Below are 13835 nucleotides of genomic sequence, written 5' to 3' on the forward strand. Positions count from 1 at the left end.
ATAGATGAATACAATATTCTTCACCTCTCTCTTTCAATCCCCATACAAGACTGACTGTATCATCTGAGCATATGCATGCCTTGTGTCTTGTGATTCACATCTAAGCTTGATGAAATACATACAACATTTATACTGTTGGTATCTAGTCTGGTACATGAACTATTTCACAGTAGTACTGCCAGCAGTCATTGTGCTGAAACAGACATATGGAAATAGCAATAAACATAAAAACCATCCTACTGGTTTCCCTCTGCAACAAAGAAACCGGGATAATCATTTATATATCCAAAAGCCACAACAAAATAATTATTTGTCATTGCAGCACTTATCCCATCTATAGTGTAGAATAAAGTGAACTCATTGGACATATACATTTTATTGTCCTATAATGTACATTTTTAAGGGTTTCTCTCACTCCGTGTAACTTTTCACAGCTGGCATGCTGCTGTGCTACGATCTGCCTGTTCAGACGGACAGGGATGGCAGACCCATCAATCGCTTCCTTGCCAGCAGGGGCCGCAGTTACCAGCAGATGTTAACAGCTCTTATCCATGAGGTATGTGTTAGTAACGTATAATGATAGCAATAATTATGTGACCTTGAGCACTAGGCAGATTTAGCATAGCGTATAGCCACGTATTCTATTCTACTTTTCTCCAACCTTTTCCAATTTAAATGTTATACTATGCCTTTGAGTTGAGAGGAGTTATTTTAGGGAAAAAAAATATTAAAATAAAAAATAATTAGGATGTGACTTTTTTTTTTTTATACAGAAACATTTTAAATATTCTATATCTTATAATTGCAGTGATCTGACAGGTATCCCCCAGTATATCACTCTGTCAGGGAAAGCTGTCTTTGCGGCACAGTGTTGTGGATGGGCATCACACTTCCTGTGCGGAAAGGAAGCTGCTTTGAAAGTTTTTAGGACAGTACACCTTTTTATCACCCATGTCAAGGCAGCAATTTATATAGCCCGTGTGCTGTGTCCCAACAGATTGGGTGGCTCACAGCAACACAAGTAATAATTTCCACTTTTGGACAACCCCTTCTTAACATAGCCCGCGGCCCTCTTTCCCCACATACAGACTTATCATGCAGGATCGTGCAGTCAGGGGAGGCAGAGCCTCTCATGTCATACTCCCTCCCCAATCATACTCCCTGTCATGCTCCAGAGTTTTGACGTTAAAAGTGTGTTTTTATACAGGTGTGCCTCCCCAGCCATTGACCTCACCGCACATCACTGATATACTGTAGAGTGCCTAGTGTCCCTACCACCAGGAATCCTCTCCTCTTAACTGAACTGTGAATTGGCAAATAGCTCAGACTCAGGATTTTATCATTGTTTTTTGATGATGATGTGGTGTCTTATGATTGTCTTATATAGGTAGTCTCTGTACCTCTAACCTCTGATGATCTTTTGAGTTGGTGTTTTTAAGTGCACATTATCCCTGACTACTTGAATTCTATGTTATCTTTTAAATCCCTGTGCTACTATTTTTAGTGACGTGTAAAAATATTTTTATATACTTATACAACAGATTATACATAATTACTTTAAAATTAGTGCCCTTGACGTTGACTATTTGTATGTGGTGTCGGCTTGGTAATAACCCCTTTTTTAGTGTGGATATCGCCAAAAACGTCCTGGATAATAAGATACTCATATTATCGGCTATATTCCTAACCTGATTGTATACTAAGACCTAGAAATGATAACTGTGCATGTAGACTTTCTTAGCATATTCACTAGGTTACAACTTTCAATGATATCTTCAAATATATACCTAGAATATAAGCAGGTGCAGTGGCTCATAATCTTTATATTGCTTGTGTTTTTTCTGTAGGTAAATATCCAGTCTTCTGAATGGCACCGCTCCATCCTGCATCCCCAGTCGTGGCTTCGCTTCATGACCAGAACATATTATGCTGTATTGCAGGCAAGTTACCGTATTGCCTGCAGTTATGATTACTGTAAATGACTCTGCTTTCAGAAGAACTGTATTGCTTAAAATGAATTCATGTGAATAATCTCCTACATAAAAATGGATTCCTTTAAGACGGCGTCCTATATGAAACTGTATGTTTTGAACAGAGTGCCCTCATTTAATGACAGCACTGCAGAATGCTTGGTGTGTTCCCTGGCCATGTTTATGTTGTTTATATATTAATGCATCATAGGCAAACAATCTTGAATTCCTAACAGGGAAATAAAAGATATAGCAAAAAAGCAATATGCAAATTAAGGGGGTACAGTACTGGATAATGAGAAAATTAGGATTAACGGTACATGAGAATATCTCATTTTGGAAGCATGAAAATTGTGCGTTCATATATGAAGTTGGGAAGTAAAAAATGTCACAGAACATTATCAATGGCTCCCGTATCTTATCAGATAACTGTACTGAATCAGAAATGATCGTCATATATTTCTTCATTTATCGTGTAACTAAGAATCCATGACTTAAGCAATATAGGGATAAACAGGAGGTCTCCAACTTGTATCCTCAAGCATTTGATTCATCAATTATATAAATTGGATTAATCTGTGAGCTGGGTTTGTAATTACTTGTGATTTATCTCGCAAGAGGAACCCCAAGGCCTTTATGTAAAACGAATAAAAGACAGACATATATTTAGCGCAGAAACATCTGCTTTCTGTAATATGTGTTTGTTCACACAGGCATTGAAATCAGGTGTTTTAAACACGTGCCTACAAAGCATGTTAAAAAAAATATAAAAAATCTAATGGATTTGTATGAGAATGTCTGTGAAAGCACTATGTAAATTACATAGAGCACTATGATGCAGCGTAGCTCAGATGTGTTTGAAGGTTCTCCTGAAGCGATTTTCAAGTCTGTGTGGTAGTAGCCCAAGGCCAGATACACACTAGAACGATAGCTTCACAATTTGTCTTATTGGAACAACAAATCGTGAAGATCATTTAGTGTGTACCAACAAATTGCGCGCTCCCATGGGTTGCATATGAGATCTTCTGGTTGGCCGTGCTGCACAGCCAATCAGACGATATCCTATGCGGGGCTGAGCAGTTTAATGAGGGATGGAATGAGGTATGTCCTTAGCATATTCACAGACCTGGTGTATTGACCACACATGAGGGAGCTGTGGGTAGAAAGAAAATGTTATGTCCTGCATAACTGTAGAGATTGCAACAAATAAGAAGTTGTGTAATGTTTTTTTCTGTTTTTGTATTTTGTCTTTTTATTTTTACAACTCTTAACTTTATATTACTGTGTGTCATATGTTTTTTTTTTAATTTTTAAACCTTAAACAATGGCTTTTTTGCCATATGAAATTACATTGAATAATGTTCTATGTGTCCTTAAGAAATTCACAAGCTAGATAAATGGATTATTACATAATTAAAATATAGGTCATTGTTTGCGTAATGATAAACAGTTGATTTAGGTTTTGATTTTAGTTTGAGAGAGGTCAGGGAGTAATTTAATGCTGGGAACACACTTACCCGACGATTTGGTGAGCTATACGCAATTACCAATCAGCCACTCAATATTTCTGGGCTGGCATTTAATTTGCCCATCTAACTGTGATGTCAGTGTGAGTGGCTCCTGCGGTAAGTGTACAGGCGGTCCGTGGGTCGTTTGTACACTTATGCAGATGCACAGATATATCTGCAAGATATATCGGCATCAGCTGTCCTGCAAGGTCGACCTAATATGTCTGTGAACTACGTCGTCCAAAGACACATCTGGTTTACCATATGCACTCGCGATATATCTATCACCATTAGAACAAATGATATTTCTACAATTGTGTACCCAGCTTAAGACTTCCTGTAAGAACTAAGAGTGGGTGTGTGTGATATAAAATGGGAGAGTTTGATAATTGTTAGGCAGACCAAGTGGGTTTGCTGTGATTAACACATCATGCAGGCTTGGGTGAGTGTTGTATGTGATTTAGGGGGAAATGTATCGAACCTTCTAAAGTGTGGAGAAGTTGCCCATCATAACCAATCAGCTTCTAGCTAGCATCTATAAAGTGCATTCATTAAAATGATATGTATAAGCGGATTGTCTGATGTGGTCAACTTCTCACTTGTCATCTTCTCCACTGTTTAGAAGGCTTGATACATCTCCCCCTTACGGTGTAGGTGAGCAGTAAATTTGTGAAAAATGATTGTTGTGGGGGAAAAGTTATTTATAATAATGTTTTTTTTTTTAAATGGTGTGTGCTCTATTTTTATTTACTGCGTTTTTACATGATGACCTATAGGTCCCAATTGGCCCTGGATGCCAGGGAATGCTTTGTGCTTTAAGTTCTAAAAAGTATTAGCGCACTCAGAGAGCTATGCTAGAACTTTAAGTACTACAAGTACTTTAAGGCCGCCAGGGATTGCTGAGACAGTTGGTTCACCAGGGGAAAAATGCTTACCTCTTTTTTTTACAACCTTTATTGTCTCACATCCCTCAACCAGGATGTTGGAAGAGCCCTAATTCTTTCAGCAGTGGTGATGGATTTCCCTGGGGTTGGGCAATGGATGGTTGTCAGTGGGACTCCAAAATGCGGATTTCTGTGCTACAGCACCACCAGTCCTGCTTGTCATAGTACTGATATCTTCATTTTCAGGGGCCTTCTTTTATGTTACTGATAGCAGCGTAGGATATGAGCATAACTGCTGATAGTAATTTTCGGGATACACACTTTTCTTACAATGAGTTCAATCTGCAGATATGAAGGTGATGATTATTACTATTATTGATACCTTACATTGCATTTAACCCAGCAACAGGTCCAAAATATCTTCTTGGAGTTTTTAGTTGCTATTTTAGTATCTGGTTATTGATATATTTGGCATATTTGTAATTTTTCTGTTGTATTTGTAGGGTAGACAGGCTGAGCTGGAGATGCAGCTGAAGTATGGGAAAGATGACCCAAAAGAACTCGAGTATAAAACTTTTACAGCATGGCTCTGGTAATGAATGGTTCATCTTTTGGTGGACCCTGGCCTAGGGTAAATCTGCTTTAGGCATTCATGTAAACTACAGTTCTAACCACAGGAAAAAACGGATCTATTCTTACACCATAAACCCTGACCTGCAGTAAGAATGACCACATAGTTTCCATGCCCATTTTTGGAGGTTCTCATTTCACTGATGCCACAATAATAGCTTAGATCATTTTGGATGTAAATGGCACTTTGTGATGTTGTTGGACAGAAGCTCGCTGGACAGTTAGAGACAGTTGGCCAAACCACACAACAAAGAGACATTTACAATATTCAGTGTGATTGCTATATATATATATATTATATAAATGATTTTGTACCTTTTGCCATGTTCGAAGCATAAAGTTTTAAGCTTTAACCAACTTGATATGTTGTAATTATCATCTGCAACTTTTCTGATTCATTCAATTGAATGCAGACCAGAGACCAGGTCAACACACATAATACATTATAATGAACCTCTGTCTTTTCGGCACTTTAAATGTACTCCTGAATGCATTACTATTCACTTCTATGTGACTAAAAATACACTCGTGAATGTTTGATTAGATACATTTCATTGTTTTTTTTATACTAGTTAAGATGTAAACTGCTGCCTGTTTAATGGTGATTCTGCAACGCTTTGCAATAAGAAATAAATATAATAATAAAACTAGGCTGGGTACTTAAAGAAAGCCCAAGAGGTAATAATATAGATATGGTGGCCTGTGATGTCCAGCTCTCAGCCTACTCTTACTACTGGTAAGGAAATACAGTTGAAGCAAAAAAGAATCACTATCCTGATTACTTGTAATAATGATTATTCTAAGGACACATGCGTCCAATACGTATTCTGTATACCAAAGTTTTGCATCGCTTAGTGGGATAATATTAAAATAATATACAGTATAATTGTAGTAGAATCTGGCACTAATAAGTGAAAGTTAAACAATTCTTATAAGTATCCATATGTTTCAGCCAAAAGAATGACAGAAATGTTTAGCTACTCATTCCTTTTGCCAAGCTTACAAAGCTGGTAGAACATTTTACATTGAAATTATGATTACTTGCTTCAGTAGTTGTGTTATATGATTCTGAGAGATTAAACGGGAATGGAGTACTGCAAAGTCTGGTGTTTTACAATGTCACAATTTGCTTGCTGAATAGGTTTCATGAAGCCACTAGGACTGAGTCTATCTTAGGTACTGATCTTCGTGTTGACTGTTGATTATAGGATGAATAAAACACACAAAAAGGACAAATACTCTTATTTTGGAAACTGGAGCTGTGTTTTCTGTGTTCTTCCACTGCAGTAACTGGTATTTCTCTTATTTTTATTACAGGGTGAGGGATGCTCTAACCGAGGTTATCAGATCCGCTGTCAAGTAAGCTCTAAAACCTATTCTTATTTCCTGCCGCTCTGTTTATAGCAAAAGCTTCATTTGTGGCAGAAATATAACTTCTGCTGTTTTTCTGTGTCCTTATATATGTGTATTTTCTTCCCCATAACTTACTTACCTGCCCAACGTTCCAATGTGAAGCTCACCTTTGCTGGGAATACTGTTTCCACTTCAGTTTAGCATACGTTATCCATCTATATGGTGGCCATGGTACAGGAACATTCACATACATATATTGTCAGCCTATACATTGGCTTTACTTTTTTAATTGAAGTTGTTCTTCCAATTTTTCTTTTCTGATGTGTCATGCAAACTGCCTGCCAAAAACACTGTAGCATTATGGATAAACCTCTTTTTGTGCTGAGCGCATAATAAAGCCATGAGCAGGACTTGCAAGTGATTCTACTGGTCACATCTCTTACTGCAATCCTTTGTCTTTTTGCAGAGATAGCCCTGTGGTGAAGGGGAATGCCCTCCTAGCACTCACTGGCCTGGCTGTCGCCGTCTCTAAATATGAAAGCAGTCTTCCTGCAGAGACTGATGGTGCTCCAGAGGTGTGTCCCAGAAGAGAGTATTTGTTTAATTAAATATATTTACCTTTCTTATTATTATTATTATTATTATCCTTTATTTATATGGCGCCACAAGGGTTCCGCAGCGCCTTACAAAGTACAGAAACAAATGAGCACACAAGACAACAGTTACTAACAGTACAGACAATGCAGGACAAGTACATGATTTATACACAATGCTGCATAACACCTAAATAAGCAGCAGGGTGTCAGTAACCAAGTTTTAGGTGCCAATGTAAATGAAAGTAAAAGTAAGGCAAGAAGAAGTACGCGAGGGAAGAGGGCCCTGCTCGCGAGAGCTTACATTCTTAATATGAATCTATGTATTGAGGTCTGTGTGATGTATATATTATGTGTATGGATACAGAGTCTCTTTCAGTGTACATGATCAGTGTGTGATCACTGCTTTGCCTATGAAGTTTTGCTTTGTGTTTCATTGCAATGTTGACAAATTAAAGCTGAGTTTACGTCTGCGTTTTCACGCATGGACACAGTATTCAATTCCTTAACTTGTTCAAAAATGAAACTGTAAAATGGCCAGACCAATGTGTTTGTGTAGCAGTAAACCAGCATGTTTATCTTTCGTGGACAATCATTCCATATATATACAGATGTGTCCTTGCTAATCTAGCTGCATTAATACGCCATGTAGCGCAATATACCTGGCATGAGTGAGCTGCCTGGTCCCGTGCAACTCTGCTAGTGTTGGGCGTCTTTATTTGCCGAACATGCATCTAATTCACAATGTGATGTATCTAGGATGCATCAGGATACTGTACTGATTCATTTGATATGTGAGTGACAATTGGATATTTGTGCGTGACTGAGGGTCTGATTCAGACTTGGGAATAGAGAGAGATATCTCTCTCAACTGTGAACCTGAACAAAATATATTGCAATGCAAGGGGTGTAAAGACATAATTTTTTACATGTAGGGTAAATACTGGCTGCTTTTGCGTGTAGCCCACAAATTCTGCACAGCTTTATTATTACTCTACAATTTAGATGTCAGTGTGGACACTCTCCTCCCAACTCTAAATCTCTCTGCACATTTTAAATCTGCCCCACCTGCAGTGCAGCATGGTTTCACCAAGATGATCAGTTGAGAGAGATCTCTCTGGGCCTGATTCAGAGCCAGACACTCTGACAGAGCTCTCACTCTGAATCAGGGCCGGCCTTCTTGTTTTTTAGAGCGGCCTCCTGGCCGCTCGCATCGCTGTGGGTGACCACCCACAGCTATAGCGGGCAGGAAGATGGTCGCGACGGTCAAGACCATCGCGACCATCGGGCTTGCGACGAGACCCTTGTGGTAGGGTCTTGTTGCCCCAAGCCCCAGAGAGATTTCGGCTCTCTCAGAGCAGAAATCTCTCGCACTGACATCACTCGTGATGTCAGTGGGGCCGCCCCCAAACGGAGACGTTCACATGGGAACGCCTCTGTTTGGGCAGCCACTCCCCCGGCCCGCCCACCAAAGGGGGCGTGCTGTCACTCAACATCTTCAGCACGCCCCCTTTGGTACGAGACCCGGAGCGACGGTTTGCACGTCGCTATCCGGGTCTCGTGCATGCGTACGACGGAGCCGGCTCCGTCGTGCGCATGCGCACTGGACAACCATCGACCCGCTTGCGAGCGGGTCTGAATCAGGCCCTCTATTCCCAAGTCTGAATCAGGCCCTGAGTCTTTAAACGGAACTTGGAGTGGAAAAAAGCTGCGGCCGCTGCATCGTAGCACTTCACATGCTGATTCAGAGACTCAGTTGCACATAGATATACAAGTGTCGCATATCAAATGAATCAGCACAAACATATTCGGTACTAGCAGAGTCTCATGGGACCATCCGCGGCGAGAGGGGTTGTTTGATGTGTGAGGACACATCTGTATGATTTTTTTTTTATATATATATTTTCCAGTCGGGTCATTTCCTTTTGTTTTACTTGCAGATTGGACCAGATATCCTGCCCACTAGGGCTTGGCTTTGTATGGTGCTTGATACCCTGCTTAGTATTGTCAACAGCCACTACCATCCCAGGGGCAGAGTCTTTCCCTGGTTCCAACATGTAAGTCTGATGTTTATGTATGTCTGTGTCATGTTAAAGCAGCGACCAAGTTAATGCTATATTGAATGCAAACACTATATAGTTCATAAAATATGTTTGCCACTAAATATTTTCTATTCTGTAGACTTTGCATTAAAGTACTATCATCAGCCGAGGCGGGTATGCCACTACAAGTTAGATAATGTTTGAAAGGAGAAACTTTTTCATGTGTCACTTCGTATTTTGGTGAAGTCCTCAGTAGTCATTAGTCTTGCTTTATGACCCTGCCCTATCAGTGATATTGATGTCATTACAATGTTTCCTTTTTTCTTCAAAACTGTATATATTTTCATTGGTTTCAAATCAGTCATTTGTAGCTTTAACTGTTAGTGGTTTATGTCTGAAAGTACAGTGTTCCTGTGCCTTTGGTATATGGGGAAACCAGTAATGTCTATTGAGCTCTGACTTAAACTAAACATACACCAGTAATATGTGCAGTAAGACCTTTTTATGGCTCTCTGATCTTTCTGACCCCCCTTGCATGAGAATTGCTGTAAAATTTTATATTTAACATGGTATTGGAAGCTTTTTTTTTTATTTCTTCTAGCTACCTTTAGGGAAGTTTATCACATGTTGTGTTATGGTGCATACACACGGTCAGATTTTTCTTTAGATCTGAACAATAACGATTTAAAAAATCGTTCATATCTGAAGGGAAATCTGACATATCTGACATGCCTGAACGATGAACGATGCTCGTTCCCGATGGTCAGATAACGATATCTGACATCTGATGTGTTTGCAGTCAGACTTGGACGTTTCAATTAATTTTAATGCAGTCAAAAATCGTTCAATCGTTCAAATCTTTGGTAAAATCTTTCAAATCGTTCATCTGACAGATCTGACAAATCTGACCGTGTGTATGCACCATTACAGCAGATATTTGTAGGCTGGTGTTTCTCATCACATTCTAATTCACTTGAATTTTGCAGTATTCCCCCAGCACAATAAACAAACAATTGCTTCATTAACATACTAAATGTACCCATATTATTTATGTCAGAAAGTAGTGCTGCTTCTCTTTACATGCAGTGGAACCAGAAGAAACCTTCAATGTCAAATGAGTGAAAAGTAAAGGCAATATCTTCTTCGCTGTGTACTTATGTTTAACAACAGGCTTTTTCCAAAAATATTGTGTATCATAAGGTGTCGAAGAGGGGAGGCACACCTTATAACAAAAATACATTACAGGTTGAGTCTCCCATATTCAAAATGCTTGGGACCTGGGGTATTTTGGATATCAGAATATTCTGTATTTTGGAATATATGCATACCATAATGAAATATCCTGGGAATGGGACCGAAATATAAACACAGAATGCATTTATGTATTATATACACCTTATACACACAGCCTGCAGGTCATTTGATACAAGATTTTTAATAATTTAGTGCATCAATAGAAGTTTGTGTACATACATGAAATTCATTTATGTTTCATATACACCTTATACACAAAGCCTGAGGGTAATTTTATACTATATTTTTTAATAATGTTGTGCCTTAAATAAAGTTTGTGTACATTGAACCATCAGAAAGCAAAGGTTTCACTATCTGTCATGGTAAAAATATTCCGTATTTCGGAATATTTGGATATGGGAGACTCAACCTGTATTAACTGTATTTTTACATTATAAAGTGTTGGAGGAGGCTTTTTGTGTTTTTTTTTGTTTTTTTTTTACTAGGCATCAATTACACATTCAGAATTCACACTGCATTCACACGCCGAACTTGATGCCATGCCAAGCCATGAAGTTTGGTTTGCAGAAAATGAGTTGGCAGCTTTCCATCGGGCCCTGGTGGGATAGCATAGAGGCAGATGGCTTATTTCCTATAGGGGTTTCTTTCATTTTAATGAACGATACCAAGACATAAATAACAAGGAAGACAAGTCCCAGGATACCCTGGTTCAAATACATCATGACACAAGACACCAAGAGGTTTATATTTTGTACAATTAAAGCGTGCATTTATTCTAGTGTTGGGCTGGATTCCACTCAAGGCCCCAATGGCCTCCACCATACTGCTTTGCAATTATGGTAATTGGTAATTCGAGACACTACAATGGTTGATTTTTTTTGGGGGGGAGGGGGGTTCTTCCATCCAGTGATTACAACCTCATAATTTCATTCTGTAGTTTTTGCTGTATTTAATGTATTCAGTTTTCAAGGAAGAGTATGAAACTTATAAATGAGCTAATAGCAATAAAAAGGCAAACATAATGCACTCTACAGAGACAAATAAAGGGCCTGATTCAGACCCACTCGCGAGCGGCTGTCCGCTCGCAAGTGGGTCGATGTTATGGACTGAGCATGCGCACGACGGAGGGAGCTCCGTCGTGCGCATGCGCCAGACGCGACGAGCGAAGGAAAGTCCTTCGCTCGTTGTGTCCGATCAAAGGGGGCGTGCTGTCAATGTTGATTGACAGCACGCCCCCTTTGGTGGGCGTGCCGGGGGCGTGCCTCCCTGACGGGGGCGTTCCCACGGGAACGCCTCCCGTCAGAAGCCGGTCCACTGACATCACTAGTGATGTCAGTGGGAGTGATTTTGGCTCTGATAGACCATCACAATGCACGCTCGTATAGCCTGTGGCTGGTGACCCACAGCTATACGAGCGTCCAGGAGGACGCTCCATGAAAATGGAGCCCGGCCCTCATTCAGAGCGTGCGCTCTGCTCAGAGCGTACGGCTCTGAATGAGGGCCAAAGTTTCTTTTTTTTTTTTAAATACATTTTTCGATTACCACTAAAAGCTTGTCAGCAAGATTAGTCATTACTTACTATTTCAGCATTGGAATAGAAATTCAATATGATTTTTTTAAATATTTCAGTGATCGATCTATTGGAATTAAATACTCAGTGGCAAATATACGAGGGTTGTTCAAAAAGTAATGCCTAAATGCTCATAACTCTGAAATAATATGCAACATTTATTTGACACACTGTCAGTTTGTAGTTTAATATGTCTGCTAATTATATATGTAGTTTTGTTTAGGTAGTCCAAGAAATACCATGGAATCCAAGATGAAACAAAGAGCAGTCATTGTATTTCTGGAAAAAGAAGGCAGCAGTGCTACAGAAATCCACAGAACACTGTAAAAAGTGTATGGTGAGCGTACAATTGACTATAGCAATGTCAGAAGGTGGATGAAGCATTTTCAATTGGGAGAATCGGCCGTGTGCGACAAACCTCGTGGTGGCAGACCATCAACTGCAGTGACAGCAGAGAACCGACACAAAGTTGATGCCATGATTCAGAAAGACCATTGTGTGACCATCAGAGATATCAGTGATGAACTTGAATGTAGCCATGGCACTATAAAACACTAATCAATGATTTGGGATATTGTAAAGCGCGTGCTAAATTGGTTCCAAAGCAATTAACCAGGGATCATAAGGCCCAGAGGGTGGAAGTGTGCAATGACCTTTTGACCAACTTTGAAGCCAACCCTGAGACGTTTTTGGAAAATGTCATTACTGGAGATGAGACCTGGGTATTCCTTTATGACCCAGAAACAAAGGCCCAATCAAAGCAATGGAAACACCTAAGTTCACCTACGCCAAAAAAGTTTAAATCACAGCGATCCGTAAACAAAGTCATGCCCACATTCTTCTGGGATTGCCGAGGTGTTGTTCTCATCGATTACTTGGAACAAAACCAATCAATCAACAGTGATTGATACATTATTACATTTAAGAAGTTGAAAGAAGCCATCCGCAAAAAAAGGTCAACAATTCAAATGTCATCTTACACCACGACAATGCCAGACCTCACACTTCGATGGCAACATCTGCGGCCATTGCCAAAATGGGGTGGGCAATAATACCACATCCACCATACAGTCCTGATTTGGCCCCTTCTGACTTTCATCTGTTTGGCCCTCTCAAAAACTGTTACCGTGGTCAACATTTTGAAGACATAGAGGTTGTTAAACGCCATACCTTCCCGGGTGAAACACCAACCACTGGAATTTTTCCAAAGTGGATTCACAGCTTGGGTTGAAAGGTGGAGAAAATGTTTGAGGGCAGATGATGCATTTTTTGAGTAGAGTCATTCTGTTACTAAGACTTCAAAGTATTTTACTGCAAATTTTCAAATCTGTATCTATACTACAATTTGAGTTGTGAGCATTTAGGCATTACTTTTTGAGCAACCCTCGTAGCTAGTTTGTGCAAAGCAATATACACTGGACTATGCAAATTTGTAATAAGTCAGGACATCAGGAATGCAAAATATTGTCTACACTTTTTTTTACATAAAAAATTTAGCCGCTTGCAGTGGCAAACGCAGGATTTCTTGAGGGGGGGGGGTTTCCAAATTTAGAGTGAGTGTGGCCAGTCCATGAAGAGGGCATAATTAGCACTTATCCAGCTTTTGCGTCATACAAAGTGTATTGTGTGTCATAATTCCAGCATATACAGGACAGTAAGCCATTAAATGTGGTCCTAGGGCCATCCTTCCTGAGCTGAAAGTTTTTATTTCAGATGTAGGCACCATTCCAGAGCATTGGAGCAAGTCCGGGTGTCTGGGGGAGCAGCAGAAGAACATAGCACTGCCCTGGACATATATGTACACATTGGTCTCGTTATTCACTGGATAGTGTATTATACAGTATTAATAATTAAGCGTATAGATGGTCTATAGCAGTGCACCCCTAACAGCGCATTTGTTTTCCAATTCTCTAGTTGGTGCATAGGTGTATTTATTACTGGCTGACACATGTTAAAAGATCTACAGGTGGTGCTAATTTAATTTGTAATACTGAGAAGTACATGCAGCACTAGTAAAATTCTATTATATTA

At 39.6% G+C, this 13835-nt stretch overlaps 1 protein-coding gene across 4 annotated transcripts in view; it reads left to right on the top strand.

Annotated features, from left to right (window-relative positions):
• The window catches only part of FOCAD (focadhesin), a 311722-nt gene that overhangs the window by 233513 nt on the left and 64374 nt on the right, over positions 1–13835 (top strand). For all 4 annotated transcript variants that reach the window (XM_088472585.1, XM_088472586.1, XM_088472587.1 and 1 more), the window contains 6 exons: positions 435–556; positions 1848–1940; positions 4866–4954; positions 6310–6351; positions 6812–6920; positions 8879–8995. In XM_088472585.1, the coding sequence (XP_088328711.1) occupies positions 435–556; positions 1848–1940; positions 4866–4954; positions 6310–6351; positions 6812–6920; positions 8879–8995 (572 nt within the window). The remainder of the gene's footprint in view (positions 1–434; positions 557–1847; positions 1941–4865; positions 4955–6309; positions 6352–6811; positions 6921–8878; positions 8996–13835) is intronic.

The sequence above is a fragment of the Taudactylus pleione genome, unplaced genomic scaffold (assembly GCF_031769625.1).
Source record: "Taudactylus pleione unplaced genomic scaffold, aTauple2 ptg000127l, whole genome shotgun sequence".
Taxonomy (NCBI): domain Eukaryota; kingdom Metazoa; phylum Chordata; class Amphibia; order Anura; family Myobatrachidae; genus Taudactylus; species Taudactylus pleione.